Here is a 13,028-nt window from a genome sequence, read left to right as displayed (position 1 = left end):
TTCAGCTCTGGGCAGGTCACAGTCTTTGTCAGGGCCTCAGCTTCCTCCTCACTGATATGGGGAGACCTCTACCTGGCAAAACTCATAGTCATTGTAGGGATCAGGCCAATGCCTCACTGTCCGTACTGGGTGAAAATCCCCACCCTTATGGTCAATGAACTCCAGAGGGAGAGTATGGGGCATAGGGAGGTCTGCTGAGGTCACTCTCCTTACCAGGTCTCAGTTTCCCCATCCACAATGAGGATGTTGGCCCAGATGACCTAACTAAACTGTAGGGACCATTCCATTCTGTGAACATCCTATGAATCTTCAGTACTGAACTCGTCCCTCCCTGGTTTACCATGACTCAGGACAAGACTCTTCCTCTCTGGACCTCAGTTTCCCCACCTGTCCTACCAGGGATTTGACCTGATGCTTTCTGAGGTCCCTGCCTATAACTCTAAACTGGAGCGCAGGGAATGAGAGGTGTGGCTACACCCCACTGACCGCCTGGGCATCAAAGGCCTCGCAGAGCCGTCGGTAGTTGGTGAGGGCCCTCATGGCGATGGGCAGTTTCCCAATGGCTCGCAGGTCGATGGGCTTCTTGTGGGCTGTCTTGATGAAGGCATTCATCCACCAGTAGGTGCCCTTGGATAGCAGGTTCACAAAGGGCTGCAGGAAGCGTACCCCCAGATCCTGCAGGTCCTCAGGGGGCTTCACCTCCCTTGGTGTCTTGAAGAAGATGTATCTCTGTGGAGCACAAGGTCATGGGGGATAGGTAAGTGCAGCTTCTCACCACCCTGTACTTTGCCCAGCAAGGATCAGGGCTGTGACATCCCAATTGGATTTCTAACAGATGTGCCATCTCTGGCCTGGGATTGTTTCCAGAAGAAGGATCCCTCAACACCTCTGGGCAACTAATGCTAGGGTCTTCTCATTTAGTAGCTATTCTCTGAGGTCCACTCTGAATATGCCTGGCAGGGCTGGCCTGGGTCTAAGCTGGGTTGGGGAAGCACAGGGGTCTCCCATATACTGTCTTCTCCAGATCTGAGGGCATCGTGCTGTTTCATGTGGAAATCACAGCACTTGAAGTCATGCAGAGCTGGTTCCAGTCCTTCCTCCCCCACATACTAGCATGATATTTTTGAACAGGCCTCATCTACAGTGTTTCCCCCACCTGTACAGGGGGTGGAACTTGCAACCAAGGGTTGCTGTGATGGTCAGCCTGAGGATGAGAATGTAAGGGGCTTTGTATCCTGTGATCACTAACCAAGAGCAAAGGAATCAGAGAAAAGAAAATTAAAGTAGCACTTCGACTCATGGGAAGGGCCAGATTAGGAAGGGCCACCACACTGATTGCCAACTGGGAGGTGGGCAAAGGGTATTCTCATTCATTGCAGTTGGATCACAGACTTTCTGGATGAGCAATCTGCAATGTTGATCAAAATTTAGAATACACAGACCCTTTGACGCAGCAATTCCACTCCCCGGACTCTTTCCCATAGAAATAACAGCAAAAATACATGAAGATATAAGTACTTCAATACACCATTGTTTGTGAAGGCAAGAACTTGGCAACAAAGGGAAAGTCTATGGGTAGGGTGAAAGCTGAATAAATTACAGCTCATCTACATGATGGTCTGTTATGCAGCCATTAAGAAAATGGAATTGGTTGTATCAGGTACCTTAGAAGGAATCTTAAGTGATATTTGTTGGGTTAGAAAAGCATGATGCAGAAAACATTTGTATAACATGATGCTGTTTTAAAATAAATATTAAGGGGAAATACTTATATATTTTATATATGTGAAGCAAAACAACCCCCAATAGGTATTTATTTAGAAGATGTGGGAATTATGTTAATAAAAACACAGTATGGAAAGAAACTAGGTTCTTCACCTGAGCTTCCCAGGAAGGTGTGGATGGGCAGGGGGAGAAGAAGGTTGGAGTCTGAGATGGAGAAGAGAGGAGGAAGCGGGGTTGTGGGGAAGACACAGGAGAACCAAACCCAAGATGTGTGCGCAGTCACAGCTACCCATTCATACATATGTATGACTCTATGAATACATTTAAGCACTAACACCCCTGAGATAGAGAAACTGGGAGAAGTCAGTGTAGGAAGAATTTTTTCCTCTCTGTGGGAATCAACCCATTCTTCGACCACAGCTAACCATGCCCTCATCCCCCATCTCTTGGGGAGCCTGGAGTAGAAGCAGTGGGCCAATGGAAAGGCTCTACTGATACCTCTCTCCCCAGCCTCCTCCTCCCCTTTTGAGGCAGCTGAAGCAAGCTGGCTTCTTCTTGGGCTTGGCAGAGCTGCAGGGCGGGGTCTAAACCCAGGGGTCCTACAGTGGTCAGACCACCATACCCTTCCCGCCCTGGCCCAGGTGTGTCCTTGGTGGCTTGCTTACCCTCACCCTGATGACATTGAGCTCCACAAGAAGCAGCATCCCGTACAGGATCACCAGCAGCCCGGTGAGGCAGAAGCGCAGCTGCGAGAAGCCGATAGCATGGTCGTAGAACTTGACAAACTTGATGGTCTTGGTGATGAAGGCCAAGGTCCAGTAGATAAGCAGGGCTAACAAGGAGAGACAGGACAACATGGAGGACACACGTGCAAGTTCACAGGTATGAGCACTCATGTGTGGAAGTGGTTGGGAGAGAAGCAAGAATGGCATGTTGGGAGGTGGGGGTGTGCAAGCACACATTTCTGACAAGGAGACATGACTGTGCCTTTGACATTATTTACATACATGATGACATTCGTGACAGGCCATGTTCAAAACCATGAATGATGTCATAAGTCAAACTGGTCAGACAAATCTCCCTTAAATAATAATGAGAAGAATAGGAAAATTATTCATTGAATTTAACTACGTTATAGGCACCATGCCAAGTGAGCACTTTAAACACATGAACTCATTTATTTCTCACAATAACCATGTAAGGAAAGCATTTCTGTCACCCCCAATTTATCAAAGGAACTGAGGTTCAGAAAAGTTAGGTAACTGATCCAAGGTCACAAAGCCATTAAATGGCAGAGCTAGTCTAATATCAGAGATCATGTATATACACTCCCTGCTGTAATGACTTCCTTCTGGAATTTCCAAGCTGGGGAGATCTTAAAGTCATTCAATGCAGCCTGTTTTGCTTCAATGATGAGGTATCTGAGGCCCAGAGAGAGGAGGTGACTGGTGCAAGCTTGTTGCCTGTTCCTGGCAGAGAGAGGTGAGGGCCCAGGTCCCTGTCCTCACAGTTCAGAGCCCACCACAGCATGATGCTCCTTGTGGAGCCTGGAAAGTAGGGGACAAGGAACAAATGAGTCACAGTCCTGTGTGGCAGTGCAACTGAGTGGTTAGAGGTCTGCAGCCAGATACACAAGGGTTCAGATCCATGGTATAACTGCTGTGTAGCCTTGGAGTAGGTATGCAACCCCTCTAGGTTTCAGATCCCCATTAAATAGTACTACTTCAAAGGCTATTTGAGCAACATAAGGCAAGCATTTAGCATAGTGAGCCTGGCACATGGTGGTGCTCTTTGGACATCAGCTGTTGACATTTTTATTATCTTCAGATTTCATATTTGGGACAAAGCGAACATTAGAAGCTGTAAGTGGATTCTGTCACAGATTATCACCCCTCCCCCCTAATCCACTATCAGCTTGGGAAAAAAAAAAAAAAACACCAGCAACAGCTAGTTATGTCACCTTTAGGGGAGCTTTGGCAGTGGTAGCCCCTGTCCTCTTTGTTCCTACAGCCATATCAATAAGGTCAGCCCAGGCTCCTAGAGCTTCTCTTGAGAGGCCCTGCAGTGAGTGAAGGAGCCCTGCAGCCTGCTCACCATCCCAGGGATGTCAGGTCATCTCCTGGGGACAAAAGCTGAGATTTGTCCAGTCTTACCCTGGGCTGAGAAGTAGGTCAAGATGTTGGGCCCCACTGCATGACCAGGGTTCAGCATGCCCAGAGGGGCTGATCAGTCCAGGTCCCTGGGTGAGGGCACGAGGACAGTGGAGTAGAACCTCTCAGGGTTGCAATGATGTCCCTCAAAGCTTGATCTGGACTCCAGATCACAAGGAATCCACAGCAGGAGGCCACCCCTGCCTCCATGACTCCACTCTCCCTGCAGATTCTTTCTCAGGCATCAGGATCTCTTAGTCTTCAGTGAAGGCTGCTAAGTGGGGCTGAGACTTGAAAATGTAGCCCACATGGTCTTGCCCTGACACTTCACAGATGTGGTCTGACTTGATCTTCATAATAACCCTGTGGCTTAGGTAGGGTTGTTTCTCCTGCCCAGAAGAGGAAACTGAGGCTCAGAGAGCCTCAGTGGCTCATGCAAGGTCACAGATGGGTCAGTGGTGGACCCAGGACCAAACCCAGGATTATGTTCACAGTCCTGTCCTGCAGTGCCAAGCCCTCAGCCTGTTGTCACACACAGCAGCACTCAGCAAATGCTTAGTGCTTGGATGAGAGAAGAGGGAAAATGCTCAGGAGAGAGAGAGGTGTGAGCTGGGGCTGCTGGCAAGTTCTAAGCTCTGGATTCCCCTGACCCTTCCTTCTCCCCACTTCCTCACTCTCAACTCTGTACCCCTCCCTACCAAGCTCAGTAAGTTTTACTCCTAAATACCTTGAATCTACCCACTGCTGTCCATCCCAGGCCACCATCGTGACTCCTCTGGATCACCTCAAGAGCCTCCTCACTAGTTGCCCCACTTTCCCTCCTCCAATCTGGCCTCCATAAAGCAATAAACATGGTCACATTTAAATCACCTCAATGCGCCCACATTCACAGCAACATTATGCACAATAGTCAAAAAGTGGAAGCAACCCAAATGCACATCAACGGATGAAAGGACATCAATATATGGTACCTCCGTCAGATGGAATATCATTCAGCCTTTGCAAGGCAGGAGATGGTCACACATGCTACATGAATGGGCCTGGAATATCTTATACTACATGAAATAAGTCACAAAAGGACAAATAGTGCATGATTCCACTTAGATGGTTTCCTGGAGTAGTCAGACTTACAGAGACAGAAAGTAGAATGAGGTGAGGCAGGAAAGGGAAACTGTTGTTTAATGAGTATAGAATTTCAGTTTGGGAAGGTAAAAAATCTTCTAAGGATGGATGATGGTGATATGAGTGAAACAATGTGAATGTACTTAATGCCACAGAACTGTACACTTAATAGTGACTAAAATGGTCAATTTTATGTTATGCATATGGTAACGTCCCCCACTATTCTCAATGGACTCCCATTGCTCTTCCAACAAAGACCCACCTCAGTGATGTAGCCTTTAAGGCCCTGCCTAGTCTAGGCCTCACCTGCAGCTCCAGGCTTCAAAGTTCAGCTCACTTCTATTCTCTACTCTGATCACTTATTTTCTTCCAGATTCCCTAATAGGCTTTGTTTGTACTGCCCCAGAGTCTTTGCTCATGCTGTTGACTCTGCCTGGAGCACTGAAGAATGCTTCTGGGTCCAGCTCTCAGCTCAAGTATGTCTTTTCCCAAAGAAGTTTTCCTTGGTCTCATTGGGAGTCTCAGGACCATGGTTCTTTCATGGAATAACATGAGCTACATCATGGTTCACTCTTCTATGGGATCCCAGACCTATGAACAGACATCAGCTCCCCAAAGGATTAGTTATTTCCCTAATGCCTACTGTCCCGATCTCTGCAGCTCATAGTGCATCCCCTTCACTTTTCTGTCTCTGTGAGCCTCTTTTCAGGCGGAATCAAACTTCAACAAGGGGTTAGAGGGAGAAAGTCCTAGTTTCTTGGGAAGGGACTAATCCACCCACGAGTGGCAATTTGTGCTTTAAAGAGAGAGCATCATTTGCTTTCTGGAGAAGGAGAAAATGATCTCGCCAGATGCTGAGGGCATATTTCCAGGGGGCATCAGTCAGCCAGGCCCTGGTGGTTTATGTGGAGCTCTCTGTAGATGAGGTACTGCTTCAGACTGGAGCGGGGGGCTCTTTGAACCTTCTTAACCTAGTGCTCCAAGTCCCCATCCACATTCACATGGAGGTCTTGGGGGTGAACATGTGGGTAATCCTGAAGGAGCTCAGATCCCACCTTACACAGGAAGGAGGTCCTGTGAGTAGTTTAGGAAACCCCTCTGTCTCCCAATGACACAGCAACATCACTGGCTTAGCGCAGAGTATTGCAGACTCTAATGCCGATTAAATGCTGATTCCTAAAAATCACAGTCTGACTTAATGACATACTATCCAACTGCCAGATGTGTAGCCCTGGTATTTGATACACAGACTGAGGCAGACCTTTGGCTTTAAAAGCTTGATCCAAAGGACACAACCTGAGGATCAGAAATGGGAGGCTCTGTGGATGCTAAGCTGCAGCTGTGCCCCTTCATGAGCTGGGTAAACTAGTGCAAGTCACTTAACCTCTGAGCCTCAATTTTCTGATCTGTAAAGGGGAAACAAAAATGGAACTTACCTCACAGAGTTGTAAAGATTAAATGAGTTCATATACACAAAGTGCTTAGGAAAGAGCCTGACATATGGGAAGTACTAAACGAATATTTGTTGGTATTAATTTTAACTGTTCTGAGTTTCCTGTCTGCCTGTGTAACACAGGGATGCTAACAGCAGCAAACAGAGCAGTCGTGGGCATGAAGGGAGAGAGGCATGAAAGGCACAGCACAGAGCCTGGCCCACAGTGCACACTTGATAAGGCCAAGCAGTCACCATGGAGTCAGAGCTGCAAGCAGCACTGCTTCCTGAGTCGCTATGTACTGGCAAACCTCAGGCTCTGGTCCTGGGGCCTTTCTCTTCTCTCTTCAGATGACTTCATCCAGGCTCCAGCATTAGAAGCCATCCATAGACCCACCATGGCTGAATGTATCTCCTGCTCTGACCTCCCTCTGAATGTCAGCTCTGATCCAACCACCCACTCGACACTGGAGCTGGCTGTGTCAGAGACATGACAGACTCAACATGCCCCAAACACAAAACTTGATCCCTGCCTAATCCCCAACTCCTTCTTCTGTGCCATATCCATTATTAGCACCGTCATAACCAGAGCTCAGGCCCAACTCCTGGGAGTCTCCCTTGCTCTTTCCTGGCCTCCGACCTCACCTCCTACACCCTTGCTCCTGTCATTGGGCTATGCCCACACTGGCCTCTTTACCAAGTTCATTCTTATCAGAAGGCCTTTGTGCTTGCTGTTACCATTTCCCCAAATATCTGCATGCTCGCTTTTAGCAGAGCTTCCTTGAGCACCCTCTACAGATAGTGAAGCTGACGTCACTCTCTACCCTTTCCCAGATTGATCTTCTTCATAGCATCCCCACCATCTATTTGTTCGTTACTGTCTTTGCCTGTCCCTGTCATCAGATCAGATTGTAAGCTCTGTGAAGGCAGAGATCTTTTCTTCTTCCTCATTTCTGAATCTCTGGCACCCAGAAAAGTCCCTGGCACAGGGTAGGTCCTCAGTAAAACATTATGGGAGGTAATGAATGAAGGTGCCCACCTTCCCCTACCTATCAGCAGCTTGGGGAAGTTGGAGGTCTCGATGTTGTGATAGTAGACCACGGAGGTGACAGCAGCCATGAACGCCATCCCAGCTGGCATGTACAGGTGGAGATGGCGGGATTCCGTTACCCTGAGAGGGGGAAAGAGAGAGAGAAAGAGATGAAGTGAGAGGATGTGGATGTGGAGAATGTTCCAGTAGAGAACCCAGGCCTTGTGCTTACTGCTCAGCACACAGTAGGGCCTTGGATCATGAGCACAGCTCTACTTCATATTCCGGCAGTTCTGTCCAGTCCAAACCGCAAGCAGCCATTAGCCAGGGGACCCAAGAGTGCAGAAGCGATGCTGGGAGAGCTCAATGTTCAGGCTTTGGGATTTGCGACCCTCTCTCCCTGGCTTCATGTTGTGGAGCCTGGCACTAGGAAGCCAGCTCTGACAGTGGCCACTGTGAAGCTTGGAACTACTTCCTCAGAGGGAACACAGTTGGGTCCCTATCCCTGGGGTCCTGTGGGCAGCACAGGGGCCTGTGCATTCCAGTTCACTTAGCAACAGCTCCATTTAACATGAGTGGCACAGGTCAGCACTGGCGGTGTGATGACACAAGTGTCAATATTTGTCGAGCATTTACCCTGTGCTAGGCAAGGTTCTGAGCACTCGATGGCCATTAGCTCATGTAATCTTTGTAAAAACCCCATGAAGTGGGCACTCAGTCTCTCCATTTTATGGTTGAGGAAACTGAGGCACAGAGAAGCAAAACATCTTTGCCAAGGTCACTGCTTTTGTTGGCTCCCTTGGGATGGGGAACAGGGCAGTCAATACCAGCTCATGCCCTCCCCACTTCAATTCACAGAGGCCTCTGTGATTGGGGTCTCAGGCCTGTGATAACCCCATAGGGAGCCAGAGCCTTCTCCCAGACCTCAGTCTTCCCCAAGACTGGAGAGGAAGGTCACCTTTAGTTGGTTTGATTGTGCTCTTATGTGGATGGCAAAACCTGCTTACCTTAGCCTGGCACCAAAGGACCAGGTGATGTGGCTTCTAGCTGCTTTCCCAACACTGCCCGGCCTCCTCTTCCTGCTCCTCATTCCCAGAGGGTCTCCTTCAGCCTACTGCCTGAGTACTGCTCTTACTTGCACTGTTCCTTCAGCCCAGTGTGCCAAGGGCTTCTGCCCTGGAGAAGATGGCATCAGGAGGAGGCCACCATGACCACAGCTTCTGTCTGACTAGGGTTTGAAAACCACTGCCTTAAACAGCCCTCACTTCCACTTGTCCCCTAAATTTCCAGACAGGTCTGAAGACTCAGGCTGGAGTGGATAGTGGGTAATGCAGGTCAGGGCCTGCAACTTCTGCTGTCTGCAGCTTTTCCATGCACCTCTCATATTTGCCTGCTCAGGAATGTAGGCCCACAAAAGACAGGTGATACCCAGCTCAGGAGCTGACCTGTGCCTTGGGGAGATGGCCATTTGCACTGGGCTGCTTTGGGGTACAGATGCAGCCACACATAAGAAGGGTTCTTGATAATGAGCAGGAGGGAGTTCCCAGATGGATTCATGTTCCAGTAATACACCATTTGCCCAGGGCTCTGTCACCTTGGACTTTGTAGCCTGTTCATTCTCTAATTTCATCCTCTACACTCCTTGGAAGCAGGCAAGCCACTAGTTGTGATGCTTTCACTGGAAGAGAAAGGGAGGCCCAGAAAAGTTGGATGACTTGCTAAAGTACCATAGCTGGTACAGAGCAGAACACCCAGGTTTTCTTTTTTCATGGGTAGGGTGCTTTCTTGGTCACCCTAATTAAAATTCCATGAATATTTCTGGACTAAGGGCCCACTGTAGCATTTATGCTGCTTAGGAAAGTGTGCTGGGGTGGAGGCGGGAGGAAGATTTGTCACCTGGTAGTTAGATAGCAGTGTGCAGTATGCCCTATGGTTTTCTTACTAGTCTGGGGAGTTTGATCATCAGGAGGAGCTGTTGCCCCAAAGATAAGCAGAGATCACAGAGATCACTGCTGGTGCCTGGATGCATGGGTATTGGAGTGGGGGGGGCATGGAAGATGTGCAAGTGGGGGTCCAAATCAGCTGCAGGAACCAGGCAGGGCTGGCAGAAGTCAAGTTTGGGCATAATCTGATTTTAGCTCAGAGGTGCTGGACCTCAGATACTCAAGTCAAATGTCCTTCCCCTAAACCACCCCCTCACCAGGCAGCCACTGTGCCTTGTAGACTCTTCCATCCTGCCTTAGTGAGATGACTGCTCCATTTCCTCTTCTGTTCCTCATGGCTAACACACTATTTTCAGCTGCAGTTATAGCTCACCTAGACTACTGCAATCACCTCCCAAGGCTGTTTCCCCTCTAGCCTCTCCCCACCTCCAACCTGCCCTGGACAGCCCTGCCTTCCACCTCAAAGAGCTGAACTGATGACATTCCTCTTCTGCTCCAAACTGCTGATCAAATCCAACCCAAGCAGGGAGTGTGGGTTTTGAAGCCCTTTCAAGACGCCCCAGCCCTGTTTCCAAGTCTCAGCCTCCTTCACTCCCCTGTATGTGTTTAATGCCTAGCCCCTGTATCATTCTCCACACCAGCCTGTTTTCCTTACTGGGTCCCACTTGCCTCTAGCCTCTAGCCCAAAGACCTTCTCTCCATGCCCACCTTTCCTCTGGGCCTTGACCTCTGCTACAGCACAAGTGGTTTTGTTCCTCCTCTCTCCTCCCAGCATTGCCACCCTCCCTCCCCTTCACTCCTCGACCTGTGGGACCCTAGTTATCTTTCCAGGCTTAGCTCCAAAGTTGTTCAACCACAGAGTTCCCCCAACATTGCCTTCCTCACTCCTCTCAGAGCATGTACTAGTAATATGATTTTATTTATTCTTCTAAGGACTTAAAAATGTTTACGGAGCCTTCATGCACTTTGCACTGTGAATACAAAGAAGAATAAGAACCAGATTCTAACCTAGAGGCCTTTCTGACTCAGGAGACTGTTTAGCAAATAGTATAAAATTCAACATACTGTATGATCTGTGCAGTAGCTAAGTGTGAAGCACAGGACATGAGGACCACAAGAAAAGTGGGTGCAGGGGGCAGGCTATTGGGAATGAGAAGAGAGGCAGGTAGGGTTGGACTGTGATAACCTGGCTACCCAAGAACTGCATCTTTTGAACAACTGAGAACCAAGGAAAGACCTTAAGAAAGAGTGAGTGACATACTTAGTCTCCTCCACCCCACCCCAAGAAGGTAACAACACCAGCTTGTGGAAGAGGTCTGGTATCTTTTACAGGACTTGGGGCATTCTAATGGGTTCTAGTATTGTTTCACTAAGTCTTAGCATGTAGATCTCTGTTCCCTCTGCCCTCCAGGACTGAGGGCAGGGCCTGGGTCTCATGTGTATATAGTGCCTGGCACAGAAATCCTGGCTATGCTAAGTAAAGAATTGCTAGATTTAACAGCAAATGGTACCGACTCATGGAAGGCAGATGAGGTGGAGTCTCCTGGGCCTTTCCAGAGCACCCTGAAGCAGATCTACACTCCTGAGTCCACAGTCACTCACCCATCAGACAGGATGCCCTCTGCAATCTCACACACCAGTACAAAGAGCAGCATGAAGGTCAGAATCCATCGCAGATTGTGCCCTGGGAAATGGAGCCATGTGCTGTGATGGATGTGCACCTTGGAGCTCTGACTGCCCCATCCTGTAGGGAGAGACAGTAAAAAATAGAAGTCTGGCCCACTTGAAGGAGGGTGCATGAACCCAACCAGGGCTCTTGGGCACTTGGTTCACAGTAATGGTGAGGTGCACGATAGTTCACCTGTGCATGAGGAGCCCCAAGGTTGGTACACACGAACTAAATGGGCAAACATGAAGCCTGGGCCACAGCAGGCTGATCCTGTGCAGGTACCCGTTTTATATGTTGACCTCTTGTGTGACAGGTCATCAGGTCAAGAACAGAAGTGTAAATGCTATTTCTTTTTTATTTTTTGATTCAGATGTGAGCAAGTATTGCATGTTTCTTTCCTATTTTGTCTAGTTGTTATCTTTGTCAATAACTAGAAATTTGCTTCTGCAGCAACTTCTTTTTAATATAAGTTTGTGACCATTTTTCCTTCCTTCCTCAAAGCTGTATATGAATTTTAAGATTCGCTATTTTTCTTAAAGTGAATGAACACGTTCTGGGGAAGGAGGGGACACTGTGGTGACCAACTTGACTTGCCTAGGAGATTCAAGGTCCTGGATAAATAAAGGAGACTGGAGCCAAGAGGCACTCACGGGTTGCCCCAACAGTGGCGCACAACTTTGCAGACCGATTTTAAGTATTCACGCAGGGGGCCTCCGGGGTCGCCGCGAGTCTCCAGTCGGAGTTGCTCGTCACTGAGCTGGAGAAGTTGCGCTCAGGAGACACATGCCCTGGATGGGGATCCAAGTCCCTAGTTCCCGCCTCTCTTACCCTAGGGCACGGTGAATCCCTCCTCTCCTAACCTAGGGCACGGTGAGCCCTGGGACTGTGAGAGGCTACGACCACTGTCGGGTCCAGCCTTGGTGAAGCGCTGGAACTCGCTGGGCCTCCATTCCGGTCTCGGAAGCGCAGCCTGCGCTCCTCCCAGGGCCCAGCTGTGACTGACAGGGAGCGTGCCTTGGGGGAGGGGTGACCCGGCTCTCTGCTGCACCACTGAGGGTGCGGCCGAACCCCTCCAGACCTTCCTTCCCTTGCGAAGACCTCTGCTTTGCCCTTTCTCCACCCCAGCTTTGGCCCCGCGGAGGCAAAACTTGGAGATCCCTGGGGTCTGGAAAAGTCCGCAGTGTTTGGCGCGGCTCGTGGACACCCCAGGAGGTGAAGGGATGAGCGGGTGTGCGAGTGTCGAGAACGGCGGGCGGGACACAGAGTAGGGGACCCCAGAGAGAGGCGAGCGGCGGTTGCAGGACCGCAAGGGGACGCGGGCGGTGCGGCGCGCAGCGCCTCTTTCTCCGCCTCCGTTTCTCTCCCCTCCCCTCCTCCGCCGCTCGCCGCGCGCGCTCACCGATGAAGAGGATGGGGAAGGTGATGAAGAGCAGGAAGACATGCGGCACCACGTTGAGTGCATCCACGAAGCAGCCGTTGTTGAGGACGCCCTGGTCCACTCGATAGGCAGCCGAGTGGTTCTCGCTGCCGCAGAAGGCCAGGGGCATGGCGGCGCGGGTGCGGGCTCGGGCTCCGGCTGGCTCCGCGCGCCTCCCGCGCCTCGGTCCCTTGCAGCTCCGCCGCCCGGCCAGCCGTCGGCCCCCCCACCGCCCACCGCGGGCCCCGCCCCGCTCTGCCGCCGCTCCCTCCCCCCACCCGCCCGCACTCCGCCGCCGCGGGGCTGCGGGCAGCACTGAGCCCCACAGCCCCGCCACTCTCTCGCAGGCGTTCCCACTATGTCGGCCCGCGCGGCCAGATGTGTACGGGGGTCCCTTCGTGAGTGCCCCTCTGCGCGCGTGCGCTGGGGGCGAGAGGTAGGGCAGGCGGGGAGGGGCCGCTCGCGTTTGAGTGCAAGTGTGGGGGACGCAGAAGAGAGGAGGAGGGTCCTCGTGGACCCCGAGAGCGTGAGATCCGGGTC

The 13,028-nt window shown here is 50.5% G+C and overlaps 1 protein-coding gene across 3 annotated transcripts in view; it reads right to left on the bottom strand.

The window, feature by feature from the left end:
* Positions 1–12,697, bottom strand: part of Abcc8 (ATP binding cassette subfamily C member 8) — a 73,614-nt gene extending 60,917 nt beyond the window's left edge. For all 3 annotated transcript variants that reach the window (XM_047518980.1, XM_047518981.1, XM_047518982.1), the window contains exons 1-5: positions 12,471–12,697; positions 11,005–11,146; positions 7,479–7,600; positions 2,391–2,557; positions 487–729 (exon numbers count right to left, since the gene is read on the bottom strand). In XM_047518980.1, coding sequence (XP_047374936.1) covers positions 487–729; positions 2,391–2,557; positions 7,479–7,600; positions 11,005–11,146; positions 12,471–12,618 — 822 coding nt within the window. In that variant the 5' untranslated portion in view covers positions 12,619–12,697. The remainder of the gene's footprint in view (positions 1–486; positions 730–2,390; positions 2,558–7,478; positions 7,601–11,004; positions 11,147–12,470) is intronic.
* Between the last annotated feature and the right edge of the window lie 331 nt (positions 12,698–13,028).

This window comes from Sciurus carolinensis, chromosome 11, assembly GCF_902686445.1.
Source record: "Sciurus carolinensis chromosome 11, mSciCar1.2, whole genome shotgun sequence".
Taxonomy (NCBI): Eukaryota; Metazoa; Chordata; class Mammalia; order Rodentia; family Sciuridae; genus Sciurus; species Sciurus carolinensis.
The sequence above is the reverse complement of the archived record's forward strand: the minus strand, read 5'-3'. Positions and strand labels throughout refer to the sequence as shown.